Source organism: Sorex fumeus, unplaced genomic scaffold, assembly GCF_029834395.1.
Source record: "Sorex fumeus unplaced genomic scaffold, SorFum_2.1 ptg000070l, whole genome shotgun sequence".
Taxonomy (NCBI): Eukaryota; Metazoa; Chordata; class Mammalia; order Eulipotyphla; family Soricidae; genus Sorex; species Sorex fumeus.
In genome coordinates this window covers 13,711,779-13,726,310 of record NW_026606127.1, presented here as the reverse complement: position 1 = coordinate 13,726,310, position 14,532 = coordinate 13,711,779, and the positions used below count along the sequence as shown (strand labels likewise).

Here is a 14,532-nt window from a genome sequence, read left to right as displayed (position 1 = left end):
AAACAAAAACCTCCCACCACAGTTCTAGAAATATTCATGTCCACTATTTTAGTGGGCATGAATAGAAATATTCAAGTCTACTAAGAATAGTGGACATGAATATCTAAATTACAAGGGTAAAGTAGATACACAAATAGCAGGGGGAAATGTACCTTCACTAAAGTACCCAATAGTTACCTCAGAAACCTTGCCATCTCATACAATATTTGCAACCCAATCCATAGAGAAGTCCAGCTTTCCCTCAAAGGGAAGCCTTCTCCCCACTTGTGTTTCACAAAATCCTCATGGACAGCTGACTGCTTGAAGAAGATTTTTTTGTGGTCAAACACATTATGGAATCGATGCACTTATGAGCAGTCAATAATTAATTGCATAAGGAAAAGAGAAGGAAAGCATTTTTCCCTTCTTTTGGGATCATACCTGGCAATGTTCAGGGGTTACTCCTGGCTCTGCACTCAGGAATTACTCTTGGCAGTGCTCGGAGGACCCTATGCGATGCCGGGGATCCAACCTGGGTCAACCAGTGCAAGGCCAATGACCCTCCCTGCTGGACTGTCACTCTGGCCCAGCAGTCATTCTTATAAGATGAAGAATGCTTCCTACCTAAAACTAGGAGGCTTTCCAAAAGGGTTCCATGAGCCAGACACCTCTTTAAAGGAGGCCAGAGAAAAGTGTCAAGACACTAGCTGAGTTTCACACTTGTAAGAACCTTTCCAGTCAGGTGAGTAAGGGCGCACAGGTCTGTGAGATCAGTCTCTAAGCAAAAAATACATATTCTCTGATGAAACTCATGTCTTGTTTCAGAGCCACACCCAGCAGTGCTCAGAGCTCACTCCTGGCAGTGATAAAGAGACAAACCCAGGTTGGCTCTATGCAAGGCAGATGCCTCAGTCACTGTCCTAGCTCTCTGGCCATGCTGGAACTCTTTTTTTGGTTTTGCTTTGGGGCCACATCCAGTGGTGCTCAGGTATTACTCTTGACTCTGCATACAGGAATTACTCCTCGTGGGGCTCAGAGTGCCATATGGGGTGCCAGAGCTGGAAACCACTGATTGGCTGCATGCAAGCCTAGCACCCTACCTGCTGTAGTAGCACTCTGGCCACAATGGAACTCTTTTTTTATATATAAATTTATTTATCGAATAGCCATAAGAGCAGTTACAAAGCTTTCGGGTTTAAGTCTCAGCCATACAATGATGAAACACTCGTCCCTTCACCAGTGCACATTTTCCACCACCAAAAACCCCAGTATACCCCTCATTCCACACCCTCCTCCTATCTGTGGGGCAGATGATTTCCACATTACTCTCTCTCTACTTTGATTACATTCAATATTTCAACACCAGACACACTGTTATTATTTGGGATTTTACCCCAACACTCAGATCTGCCAAAAAGGCAACCATAGACAATTCGTTTTCTATTGCTGATTATGAATAGGATATGATTTTGGAATTCTGAAATCTTAATAATTAAATCTGGAGGGATTTCTGCCAAAAACTTCTGGGTTCCAAGATTTGTTTCTGAGTCTCTGGGATCATGGCTTAAGCAGCTTGTTAAGTAGCCAAAGGGCCTGTTCGTGGGTGGCGACTCAGGGTCTCAGTGGGGCAGGGGAGTAAAGGGCTGGCTCCACCCCCACCCCACGAGGCCCCACGTGTCTCGCCACTGAGGGCCCCTACCTGGCCCCCCATTGGCCTCTGGAAGATGGCGGACCTCGAGCTGCCAGGGGGAACAGGCGGTGGATCAGCACCTTTTCCCACCTGGGGTGGCCTGGGGCTGGTAACCTAATGCGGAGTCTGGATGCATTTCTGCCCAAAGCCGCTGGGTTCCAGGATTTGTTTCTCAGTCTCTGGGGCCATGGCTTACCACAATGGAACTCTTGAAAGACAAGGGTGAGGGTCTGGAGAAAAAGGATAGAGGCTGAGGCGCTGCCTTCCGTGCAGACAGCCCTGTTGGATCCCCAACACCAGGTTCCCTAAGCACCATTAGGTAAAGCCCTGGAGGCCCCAGAGTACTACTGGGTGTGGCCCTGGAAACTGTCAAGTGCCTCAGTCTCCAGGCACCAAAAGGCCGGAGCAGCAATGCTTTCTCCAGCCACCCCAGTGGGCTGAGAACTTCCAGGAGGGGCCCCAGGGTCTCCTGAGCACAGCTTGGAGGGGCCTTCTCAAAAATAGAAAGAAAAGAGAGGATGACTAAAGCGAAAACATCACAAAAAAAGCAGGAAGATGGTAAGTTTTCCATTAAACAAATGTTCAAAATAGGTTTATCCTGTGTGAATCCACAGTGGATATTTACATAGCTCTAATAATGATATGTCACTAAAAATAGGGTCATAATTAGAGGACAAGTTTGGAAGATGGGAGTCCAAATTCATGGTAATTAGGCATATTGCTGCTGATCAAAAGCCGTGCTGTGGGGGAGTACTGGGGCTTCTAAACCCTGTTCTTCTGTGAGCCCTTTGCCCAAACCAGGCAAGTGCAGGTGAGTTCTCAATTCATTTTTTGCTGGTTGTGTGTTCAGAAACCTGTTGCCCAATTTTTTAAGACCCCTCCCTTACTCAGCTACATAATTCATTAGGATCAGGGCTGAAATAAGCCGTTTAAATCAATCTTTGAACTCTTAAATACTCCACCATTATAATTCTGTCACTGTCCTCCCATTGTTCATCGATTTGCTCAAGCGGGCCCATTAACGTCTCCATCGTGAGACTTGTTGTTACTGTGTTTGGCATATTGAATACGTTACGGGGAGCTTGCCAGGCTTTTCCGTGCAGGCAAGATACTCTCGGTAGCTTGCTGGGCCCTCTGAGAGGGGCAGAGGAATTGAACCCGGCTCGGCCAGGCCGGAGCCATAGCACAGTGGTAGGGTATTTGCCTTGCATGCACCATTATAATAAATAAAACTAATCCCTTCCTTTTCCTGAAAACAGTAATTAGGGAAGAAAGGGGAATATTAATCTGTATCAAAAGGGCACAATGATATGTACCAAACCTTGCATAGGGCTTTGATTGGAGGGTAAGCAAGAGGGACTTGATCTATATTTGTATGAATTTTTAAAATGAGAACATTGTTCTATATTTAATATATGGCAAAAAATAAATACAAATATCATAGTCAATAAGACTCAACCCAAGATGGGGCCGGAGCGATAGTACAGGTGGTAGGGTGCTTGCCTTCATGAGGCTCAGCCAGGCTCACTCTCCGGTACCGCATATGATATCCAAAGTGCACTGCCAGGAATGATCTCTGAGAGCAGAGCAAGAACTAAACTCTGAAGGCTACTGGATATGGCCCAAACCCCAAAAATTTTTAAAAAGAGATGCAATTTGCCGTTGTATGTTTCACTATTCAAATTTCTTTTTCCTTTTGTAGATGCCATATATATGTGATTCCATACCGTATTTGGCTGTGTCTGGTTTATTTTCCTTGGCATAATTTCCTGTAGATTCTTCCCTCTTTCCAGAAACCAAGGTGTTTGGGGTCATACCCAGCAGTGCTCAAGGATTGATCTCAGCTCTGTGCTCAGGGGTCACATTTCTTTTTCCAGATCATCCAATATTGGATACAAGTTATTTTCATACTGGGCTATTATAAAGAATATTGCTATTTTCATGGGGGTGCAATGTCTTTGGATATACAAGTTCCTTTTCCTTTGATTATATTCCCAGAGAGGCATGGCCCGATTATAGGGTGGCTCTATATTTTTATTTTTGCTTTTTGTTGTTGTTGTTTGGGTTTTTTGTTTGTTTGTTTTTTGACACTCACCCAGCAGTGTTGGGACAACATATATGATGCCAGGGATGGAGCTAGGGTCAGCCATGTGAAAGGAACATGCCTTAAGCCCCTCTATCTCTCCAGCACCCAGGGAGTACTAGTTTGTACAGGAGGAAAATTTTCAACAGTGACTGCACCAGTTGCATTACACCTGACAGTACAGAGTTCCATCCATTCACATACTCTGTAGCATATTTACTCTTTTATCTTTTTAGTTTGGGAGCCGTGCCTAGCAGTGTTTGGGGGCTACTATCATCTCAGTGCTCTGGGTCTGCTCTTGGAAGTGCTTGTAGAACTCTGAAGTGTGGGACATAGAAGCTGGAGCCTGGCATGTAATCCTCTGCTCAACCCATTGAGAATCTCATTCATTTTTCTAATGATTAGTAGCCAATGCTGAGTACCTTTCTGTGAACCTGGTAGTCATTTGTCTGTTCAGATCCTCTGCCAATTTAAAAATTGCAATTTTAGGGGCCAGAGCGATAGTTCAGCAGTTGAGGGCACTTGCCTTGCATGCAGCCAACCTGGGTTCAATCTCCGGCATCCCATATGATCCCCCACACACCGCCAGGAGTGATTCCTGAGTGTAGGAGTAACCGCTGAGCATCACCGGGTGAGACTCCCCCCAAAATTACAATTTTATTGTGTTTTACTGACTTGAATAACTTTTGGTGATTAAAAAAAACCTCCCTAAGCTTCTATTTGTCTTGGAAATTTTTCTCTGTCCTTCAGTCCTGAATTCCACCTCTGCAAGGTACAGTTGATTCTAGTTGGTAGTTTCTCTCTTGGGCAGTAAAGGCTCCCCTGAAAAAGCCATCAGTGGCTCTTGGATGGGATGGGCCCGCTGTTTCTTGGTTTTCTAGGTGCTGTCATTTGTTATCCCTAGCATGTGACAGTGTTATTTGTGACATAAACATGCTTAGGACTTTGACAATTCATGCATCTGAGGGACCCTCCCACTCAAAAGTGGACTTGTTAGGCATTACTTCTTGGCAGTCGCTTTCTCTCTTCTGGGACTCCCATCATGCATACGTTGGTTCATTTCATAGTACCCAGACATACTTTTGGCTTGCTTTAGTATTATGGTTTTTTCTTCTCAAACTAGAGACTTTCTAAAAACTTACTCTTGAGTGTGAAGAGAGTTTTCTCTCCTTGATGACAAGTGTTGAAGCTCCCAATTATAATTTCCATTTCATTCCTTCACTGTGTTCCTTAATTCTAGGGTTTCTAGCATCTTCTGTGATTTCTATAGGCAGGAGCGGGCTCTTGGGAAGTGTTTAGGGGATCATAGGGGCCCCCTCCCAATGCTTCTTGCTTTGACTATACAGCTGGAAGGTTTATGCTTGGAACCAGTGATGCGGTGCTACTGGAGCCCAGTGCTCCTTGGGGTCATGGGTGGCCAGGAATCAAACTCGGAGTCCCCAAGAATGCCATGTGCCACATGCCAGGAGCTATCCCCTTGGCTCCCGACAGCCAGATTCTTAGATTTCTCATTCTACTCAAGTTTCGTTTGCCTAAACTTGCAGAGATGTCTACGCTTGATTTTTGCTGAGCTTCCTCAAAATACTTGTCTTCCTTTTCTGAGGCATTTGGAGATGGCCTTCTCTAGATGAGGAGTGGCCAGTGGCCCAGTTCCTGGGTTGCAGTTCTGCCCTCTGATGTTGGGGATGGCCTTGCAAGACTACCTTTCCCGTCTGTGCCACTTGAATTTGGAGGCCTAGGACCTTCTGAGGGGCTACGGGGAGCTCTCTGGGGTGTGGGATCAGGAAGGAACTAGAATGCCCTGGAACTACAGAACCATGTATTTGGGGTAGGGGGCTGGGGTCACAACCGGCAATGTTCAGGGATTACTCCTGGCTCTGCATTCAGAAATTATTCCTGGCAATGCTCGGGTGACCATACAGGATGCCAGAGATTGAGTCCAGGTGTGCAAGGCAATTACCTTACCTGCTGCACCATAAAATCATCAAAATTTTGACTATTCTGTTTAGAGAACTGTCACTGTCACTGTCCTCCCGTTGTTCATTGATTTTCTCGAGCGGGCCCAGTAACGTCTCCATCATGAGACTTTGTTGTTACTGTGTTTGGCATATCGAATACATCACGGGGAGCTTGCCAGGCTCTGCTGTGCGGGCGAGATACTCTCGGTAGCTTGCCGGGCTCTCCGAGAGGGGCGGAGGAATCGAACTCGGGTCGGCCATGTTGGCTGCGTGCAAGGCAAATGCCCTACCCGCTGTGCTATCGCTCCATCACCTTAATAAAATAATCATGTAAGAAGGTGAGACTTGACTGTCCCAAGCATAGGGAATCTCTAGTATTTACCATGGGCCTTATCATCACTGAGCGATAGCACAGCAATAGAGCATTTGCCTTGCATGCAACAGGCCCGGCCAACCCAGGTTCGATTCCTCCGCCCCTCTTGGAGAGCCCGGCAAGCTACTGAAAGTATCTTGCCCGCACAGAAAAGCCTGGCAAGCTAACCATGACGTATTCGATATGCCAAACACAGTAACAACAAGTCTCACGATGGAGACATTACTGGGCCCCCTCGAACAAATCCATGATCAATGGGAGGACAGTACTACAGGACAGTGCTACAGTGCTTATTATCAATGTTACTATATAAATAATGTTTTTCTCCCAAACCATAGCTCGGGGAGAGTTAGCTTATCTTTAGAATTGTGTGTGTGAATAGAGTCAATTTTGGCACAGAGTGGTGCTGCTATAAAGTGTTGTCTGAAAGCAGTGTAGCAGGAAAGAGAAAAAGATGGTCAGCGAGAACCAGAGCTCCCGGTGTGCCCTGCATGGCCATCCTTAAAGATTGGAAAGTACTCATGCTGAAGAAAGGAGAAGGGAAAACAGATAGAAACTCCTGCCATCCTGCGTGGCGGGTTCTCAGGAGGAACCCCAGGGGACCTTCAGGAATGCCTGAGGGAATGCCCCTAAGAGAGTCTGAAAGGAAGATGCAGAGAAAAAACATTTTCAGGGTGAGGAGGTAAAATCACCTTTCTGCCAGTGACTAAGCACCCCAAGGGCTTCTAGCGAGAGGGATCTTCAGATCTCCGAGAGGGCAAGACAGTCAGTTCTCCGGGTCCCCTTTTTATCACAGGGTCATCAGGCAAGTCAATCAGTGGAGGAGAGAGCAGAGGGCCAGGATGAGCGCCACTGCCTGCTGCGCTGCATGTTAGAAGGCCGGCGGAAGAAAGGGGTGAGAGAGGAGACAACCTGAATCCAGCCAGTTTACTGTGGTGGATTCCTGGCTGCCTCTCACCAAATGGAGCTGGTGAAGAAGTTCAGGCTTTTGTCCTCAAGCAGTCTAAATGGAAAGCAAGGGACCGGAGAGCAAAATGGCTGAATTCAATAAAAGACTTTATTTAGGAAAACAGAAAGGAAAGGAGAGAAGTGCAGGGCAGCTCTCAGTTTATGGGCGGGGTCTCCCAAAGCAGAATGTGCTCATCTTTTCATTTTATTTCCTTTTATTGGAAGTGGGTGAGCTGGACCACATCTGGCATTGTTCAGGGGCTAGCTCCAGCTTTCTGTTTACAGGTTTCTCCCAGTTTTGCTCTCGGGATCATGTAGTGTCAGGAATGGAACCTAGGCTTCCCATATGCAGATCATGTGCTCAGCAATTTGAGCCCTCTCCTTGGCCTCATCTTTAGAATTTAAATGATTCCCAAAATAGTTTGAAAGTTTCTCATAAGCTCAAAAGGCTAGAACGCACCCTTTGCATGTGAGAGGCCTGGGTTCAACCCCCAGAATCACATAGTCTCCTGAGCATTGTCAGGAGTAACTGCTAGCAGCAAGTGAGAGCAACCCCGAAACATGACCAGGTATGCATCAAAACCAAAAAATGAACTAATCAAAAATTAAAATTTCTCAAAATATTGACACGTTAACTTAAAATAGAGCTGGAGCAGTGGTATAGTGGGTAAGGTGCTTGCCTTGCCTGCAGCTGACCCAAGTTCAATCCACATCATTCCATAGGGTCCCCCACCAGAAGTTATCGCTGAGTTCAGGGTCATGAGTAATCCCTGAGTAACCCCTGATGTGGCCCCAAAACCTAAACGCATCACTGTCACTGTCCTCCCGTTGTTCATCGATTTGCTCGAGCGGGCCCAGTAACCTGTCTATCATGAGACTTGTTGTTACTGTGTTTGGCATATCGAATACATCACGGGGAGCTTGCCAGGCTTTGCCGGGCGGGCAAGATACTCTTGGTAGCTTGCCGGGCTCTCCGAGAGGGGCGGAGGAATCGAACTCGGGTTGGCCATGTTGGCTGTGTGCAAGGCAAACGCCCTACCCACTGTGCTATCGCTCCTGCCCAAATGCATCAAATGACTTAAAATATTTTCTCTGCCTCCATGAATCATTTCTCTTAAATTTAGATAACTGCAAGTATATTATACATACTCATCACTTTGTGCATATTTGATTCATTCATTGAAAAATATTTACTACATATCAACTGTAGGCCAGGTTTGGTAAAACAACAGAGACAATGATAAACAACTAGACAAGCTCACCATGTAATTTAGTTGGAAAACAGAAATAGATAAGATCCTGTCAGTGTGAGAGGGGTCCAGCAGCTGCATTTCCATGCTCATTCCACAGAAATACTTCCACTGACATCTCTGAGACCTAGGTGAGTCCGTGGTTGCATATGATGAGATGGGCTTTTATTGCCTGAGAGTGTCCTCAGGCTCATTTCTTTCAAGAAGATTTGAGAAATTCCCCATGACAATCACCACGATGGTGAGGGAGGGGGGAGTCCAATGTGCTCCCCTCTGCAAGGAGCAGGGCAAGCAGCACCTAGAGTGGTGTGGCCCTGTGCTAGTTGGGAGGTTCTAAGAATGCGCCTACAACATGTGAGGTTCTTCTGAGCATAGCAACTGCTCTTCAAAGCCTGGCAGTGGATGTTCCATTGTGGGAGGAGATGCCAAGAGCCCATTCATCCCCAAGGCCTCACAGTGGTTTGAGGAGATAGGCGCAAAGCACTTCCAAAAGGGTCTCGATGGATTTTTCTAAGATAACCAACATTATTCGCAATACACACAGAAACCAGTGCCCATGTGGCCGTTGCATATCCAAAAGGTATACTGAGTCTTTAACTTAGGAAATAAACTTTGAATTCTGGCCCAAGGTAAGTAAAGGCATTCTTGTTTTTGTTTGCAGTTTTCTGGTTAGAGACCAGGGTTCTCACATGGAGAAAGCCATTCAAGCTAGTTTCCTGGCCTCAGCACTTTGGATTAGTGACTTTGAAAGTAAATCTCTGAGGCAGCACTGTCATTAAAATCCTTTGCAATGACAAAAATCATTAGCACCCAGATAGGAACCAGTGGGCAAAATAGTGTCTAGCTAGTGAAGCAATATTAGCTGGGAATATAAAAATTTAAAACTCTGACCTGGATTTTCCATTGACATGAAGACAGTTTCTCCTGAGAATGGAAACAGCGTGAGTGTGTCCTCATAGACCATCTTGTGTTTGAAGGTGTAACCAGAGAAGAAGACGGAGAGGAAGGCAGTCTGTGCACCAACACTGAGAATGTACCAGTATGCCACCTCGTGCAGGCAGACTGACAGTTGTAAGTTATCAAACATGTAACCATTTATGCCTGCAAAAGACACAGGAATTCAGAGGTTTGAACAATAGCCGAACTTCCTGGACTGGATTGTCATAATATGTTCTAAGTAATTATTTGTTGTGTCCGTTGCCTTGCTCCCCCAAACAGAGAGAGCATTATTTTCCTCACAGTCAACTGTGGATACTGGACGAGCTAAGTTCCAGTCCCAAGAGAAAAGAACACAGTAGCCAGTGACACTGAAATTTGTGTTATGCACAACGTCTTTGCCCCCATGCACCCCATGTCTTTAATCCTTGCCTAACAGGATATCTTAGGTATTTCAAGGTTGTGGTTTTATTTCTGGAGAAACTTCCATCTTTATTAACTAGGGCCTATGTGCAAGAAGTTAAAAGTGAAGTTGTGGGCTGGAGTGATACTACAGTGGGTAGGGCACTTGCCTCGTATGCAACCAATGCAGGTTTGATCCCCGGCACCACATATGATTCCCTCTGCCCACAAGGAGCCATCTCTGAGTGCATATCTAGGAGTAAGACCTGAGCACTGCTGGATATGGCCCAACCCCCCCCCAAAAGAGAGAGAAAGTACAATAGGAACAGGTTACCCCCATTTTCCTTCAGCCATTATCATGTTTTCCCTAGGGAGTGAAAATGGCCTGAACCCTCAAACCTCCCCAAATTTAAAAAATCAATAAATGGAGTTCCTAAAACGATAGCATGTTAATTCTTCATAGAAAAAGGTAAGCAATAAGAGGGAAGGTAGATCCTGTTCCCTCAGCTTGGTGGGAATTCCTCCTTAAATAAATGTCCTTAAATGCGACCCCCAACTTGAGGCTGAAGCATTGGAAGATTCCTCTATCAAATATAAAATTTGGCCAAAAAACAACAACAACAAAGTTTCTGTCACCCTCAAAAACAAATAAACAGGGGCTGGAGCGATAGCACAGCAGGTAGGGTGTTTGCCTTGCACGCGGCCAACCCGGGTTCAATTCCCAGCATCCCATATGGTCCCCTGAGCACCGCCAGGAGTAATTGAACCAGGAGTAACCCCTGTGCATTGCCAGGTGTGTGACCCCAAAAGAAAAAAAAGTTGAAAACATAAAGCACTAGAGCAAATGCAAAATAAGGGAATGTGATGCTCTGTCCTTCCTCTCTGCTAAGTGATGACCTTGTAAATTTCTGCAAGTGCTTATTTGTCTTCTAAGTAACTTTTGCATTGTGTCTATTCAAACCTTTAGTTCATTTAGGTGTGTTCTTATAACAGTCAGATTTGCAACTATTTTCTAAAGCTATCTGACTTGTCTTTTCACTGTCTTTATCATTATCAATTTCAGAACAAAAGATTATCAATTTCTCCCACCAGTGGCTCTAGCTGGGGTATGTCAATGTTGGGGATGTCAATTTCCTCCACACACACACCTGCAGTCAGAACTCTGGAGATCATATGCCCTGTGGCCAATCTGAGGGTCTCCCTCACTATTACAAGGTCGGCGATTTTAGCCACAGGGCAACACACCAGGACTTCCCAATATTTTGATTGTGGGGTGGAATGGAAGGATTTGACAGTGGGATCACACTGTCACAAGCACTGTCATACTTGCAAATGTTATGTTTGCATACACCTACTGTCAGTGTTCTAGAGCTGGCATGTTCTGTGGCAACTATGGTGGTACCAAACGGTACGGAGGAATGTTTGGCCAAAACAGGACACTGAATCCATGTCTTTGAGTTTAAAACACAGAGCATTTTAGCCACAAACACACCCCCAAGGGTTGCCAAATTCTTCTTTTTTTCTGAGGATTTGACTGGGGGCTGAACTGTCATACTTGAAAACACCTGCCATCAGTGCTCTGAGGATCAAACGTGCCATGGCCACTCTGGGATCCCCAGCTGCACAGTCGGCCCATCTATGCTGCACTGGGGCTTGATGGAACTCAGGGCCTTGCATTTTAAAGACAGGATACTTTAGTCACAAAGCCACCCCTCGGGTCTGCAAAAAGTTTTGATTTTGAGGACAATTTGAGCAGGGAATTGCACTGCCATTCTCGCACACTACTGTGGGTGTTGAGCTATCACATATTCTGTGGTCACTCCGGGGCTCCCAAATGGGACCGCCAGGGCATGAGGGCAGAACTGGGGAGTGGACTCGGTGTAGTGTTTTCATGTCAGGAAGTTTTAGCTACTAATCTACCTAGAAGGGCTCCAAGGGTTTTATTTGGGGAGGGATTTAACTGGGAGACAGCATTGTAGTGCCCATATGCGCCTACTTTGTGCTCATAAGCACATGCCTCTGTGGCCACTCCAGGGGTCCCGAACATGTGGGCACCTGTGGCCAGTATAGGGGACTCAACACAGGGCCTTGAGTTTAAACAGCAGGTAGTTTTAGCTTCTTGGCTGCACCAAGGGGCTGCCTGGAGTTTAATTTGGGGGCAATTTGACTGGGGGAATCTCAGTCAGGCTCACACATACCTGCTGTCAGTGCTCTAGAGATCACAAACTCTGCAACCACTGTGGGGTTTCAAACTGCACCGTCAGCATACGTGGACAACACATGGAAGGGAACCCATGGTCTAGTGATTACAAGGTGGGCAATTTCAGCCAACAAGCCACCTTCAAGGGCTGTCCAAAGGTTTTTATTTGGGGAAAGATTTGACTGGGACATTGCACAGTCATGCCTGCACACACCTAGTGCCAGTTCTCTAGAGATTACATGATCTTTGGCCTGTAAGGAGTCCCAAAGAGTGCAGCTTGGGAAGGGAAACATTCCTGGCTCCTTGCTCAGGACCTGTACTGGCTGTTTTTGGAGGATCATGCAGTGCTGGGGATTGAAATAGCCCTGATACACGAAGAGTGTATGACAGCCCGTTGGGCTCTCTCCCTGGCCTAGATAACTTTCTTTCTTTCTTTCTTTCTTTCTTTCTTTCTTTCTTTCTTTCTTTCCTCTTTATAGCTTTTTGAATCACACCCAGCAGTGCACAGGGGTTATTCCTGGCTCACACACTCAGGAATTATTCCTGTGGTGCTCGGGGGACCATATGGGATGCTGGGAATCAAACCTGGGTGGGCTGCACGCAAGGCAAACGCCCTACCCGCTGTGCTATCACTCCAGCCCCCAGAACTTTATTTTTAAAGATATATCAAGTTATATACAGTAGTTATCTACCCTAACATGCATAAGTTATCCTTATTATGATATGCGCTTAACTGGTAGATATGACATGGAATGCAAAAGGAATGAGATTTTACATAATTAAGGTGTTTGCAGCGACACCAAACACTGTAATGTAATGTACTACATTAATCAAGACTAATATGCCTTTAAAGGGCCAGAGACCTCACACAGGGGTAAAGACATCACTTTGATTCTCACACCATGTGGTCCCACAGAACTGCCAAGTGTGGTCCTGGAAACCTCCAGCTCTGCAGGCCTGAGCAGCTCCACACACTTGGGCCCTCACACTGAACCACATTTCACTGGGTGGGATCCCTAGGTCCCCTGAGCAACACTGTGAGGTCCCCAAAAGAAGTAAAAATTGAAAAATAAAAGTGAAACTCTAAGTGTTTTGATACACAAACCTTGAATGAGCACAGTTTGACATTGATACAGAAGTATGAATGTCGAAGGAGCCAGTGTACAGAGACCTGCAGCATGTGTAGAGACTGCGGAGCAGGTAAGAGATTCCAGCCTCGGCACTTGGATCTGGTGGCTTCTGACCCCCTGGCCCAGGTCATCCATACTAGGCAGCTGTACTCACTGTGCATGACATTGGACGCCTGGAAGTCTGGGTCCTGTGGCTGTGCACTATCTGCGTTGGGGAGGAAGCGCCGCATATTCTCTGCAAGGTACCAGCTTCGGTTCTCGTCAAACACAGAAAACAGGATGACATTTCTCTTGTCTGACATCATCTGTAAATTACAGGCGTGGGAAGATAGAGAGAGACTGGAGCATTGTCAGGTAAGCGCGAGCAAGGCTGATGAAAGAACTGGAATGAACATGATGTAGAAAGAATGATTTGCTTCCAGTCCAACTCGAGGCAGGGTCCATTTTGGAGCACATGCCAATGCCTGGGAGTGGTAGCAGTGCCCTAGACATGACAATATGTTTAGGGCAAATGTGTCTGCTGTGCCAGGGGTGATGGCTTATTAAACTTCTGTTCCTCTGGTCTCCACAAGCTCAGTCAGAGGAGAGGATCTTCACTGCTTAGAGACATGCAGTGAGTATTCAGTATTCCTAACAAGGGCAGAGGCGGTGTCAGGTGAAATTAATGCCTTCTTTAAACTTATGCCTAAAAAGTATCACTCCTCACGGTACCCAATCTAGAAGCATTAAAAGAGTACGAATAGGAAGAGAGGGGGGAAAGAAGGAAACTCCAGAAAACTGAAGTCAAATAACAAAGCTAGCAGGAACCATCAAACGATAGTTAAAACGAATACCTTCCTTTTCCTGTTTGAAAAGTTTGGTGTTTCTTTCAGAAGAGCAGTTTTGAGTCAGCAGCTGATTGTGTTTCACTGAGGGTGACTGTGCCACCGTCCTGGGTACATTTATGTTTCCCCTTCTAAAATCGAGCGCAATGGGCGCTTGATTATGAGGGGCCTCTGGAGAACATGGGCACAGCACATCTTTGCAGACACTCCAGGTCAGTGACCTCCTTGCTCAGTGTGCCACATGCATGATCAAAGACAAACCCTCAGGGCTGGAACAATAGCACAGTGGGCAGGGTGTTTTCCTTGCACGCAGCTGACCTGGGTTCAATTCCCAGCATCCCATATGGTTCCCTGAACACCGCCAGGAGTAATTCCTGAGTGCAGAGCCAGGAGTAACCCCTGAGCATCGCCAGGTGTGACCCAAAAAGCAAAAATAAATAAATAAATAAATAAAAGACCATCCCTCAAGCTGGCAGGAACCCAAGGTCCATGGCATGACATAATCCAATAAGAGAGGACTCAAGCCTCAGCCACATGACAATGAGTTATTTTAGAGGCAAGCAATGAGTTCGTGTGAACAAGTAGGCTTTGTGGCAAGAGAATGTACTTCTTTTTATTTGGGAGAAACCAGGAACCTAGAGCGTCATACATACATGGTGAATATTCCAGCGTGGAATAACCTCTGCAGTTCATTGTCCTCATTTGGAGATGGCTTGGGGGTACATTTGGATAGTCCTGGCTCAGTACTTGTGGTTCACT

At 46.1% G+C, this 14,532-nt stretch overlaps 1 protein-coding gene across 1 annotated transcript in view; it reads right to left on the bottom strand.

Annotated features, from left to right (window-relative positions):
* F8 (coagulation factor VIII) overlaps window positions 1–14,532 on the bottom strand; it is a 172,475-nt gene that overhangs the window by 84,687 nt on the left and 73,256 nt on the right. The window contains exons 13-14 of the mRNA XM_056128857.1: window positions 13,104–13,254; window positions 9,173–9,382 (exon numbers count right to left, since the gene is read on the bottom strand). Coding sequence (XP_055984832.1) covers window positions 9,173–9,382; window positions 13,104–13,254 — 361 coding nt within the window. The remainder of the gene's footprint in view (window positions 1–9,172; window positions 9,383–13,103; window positions 13,255–14,532) is intronic.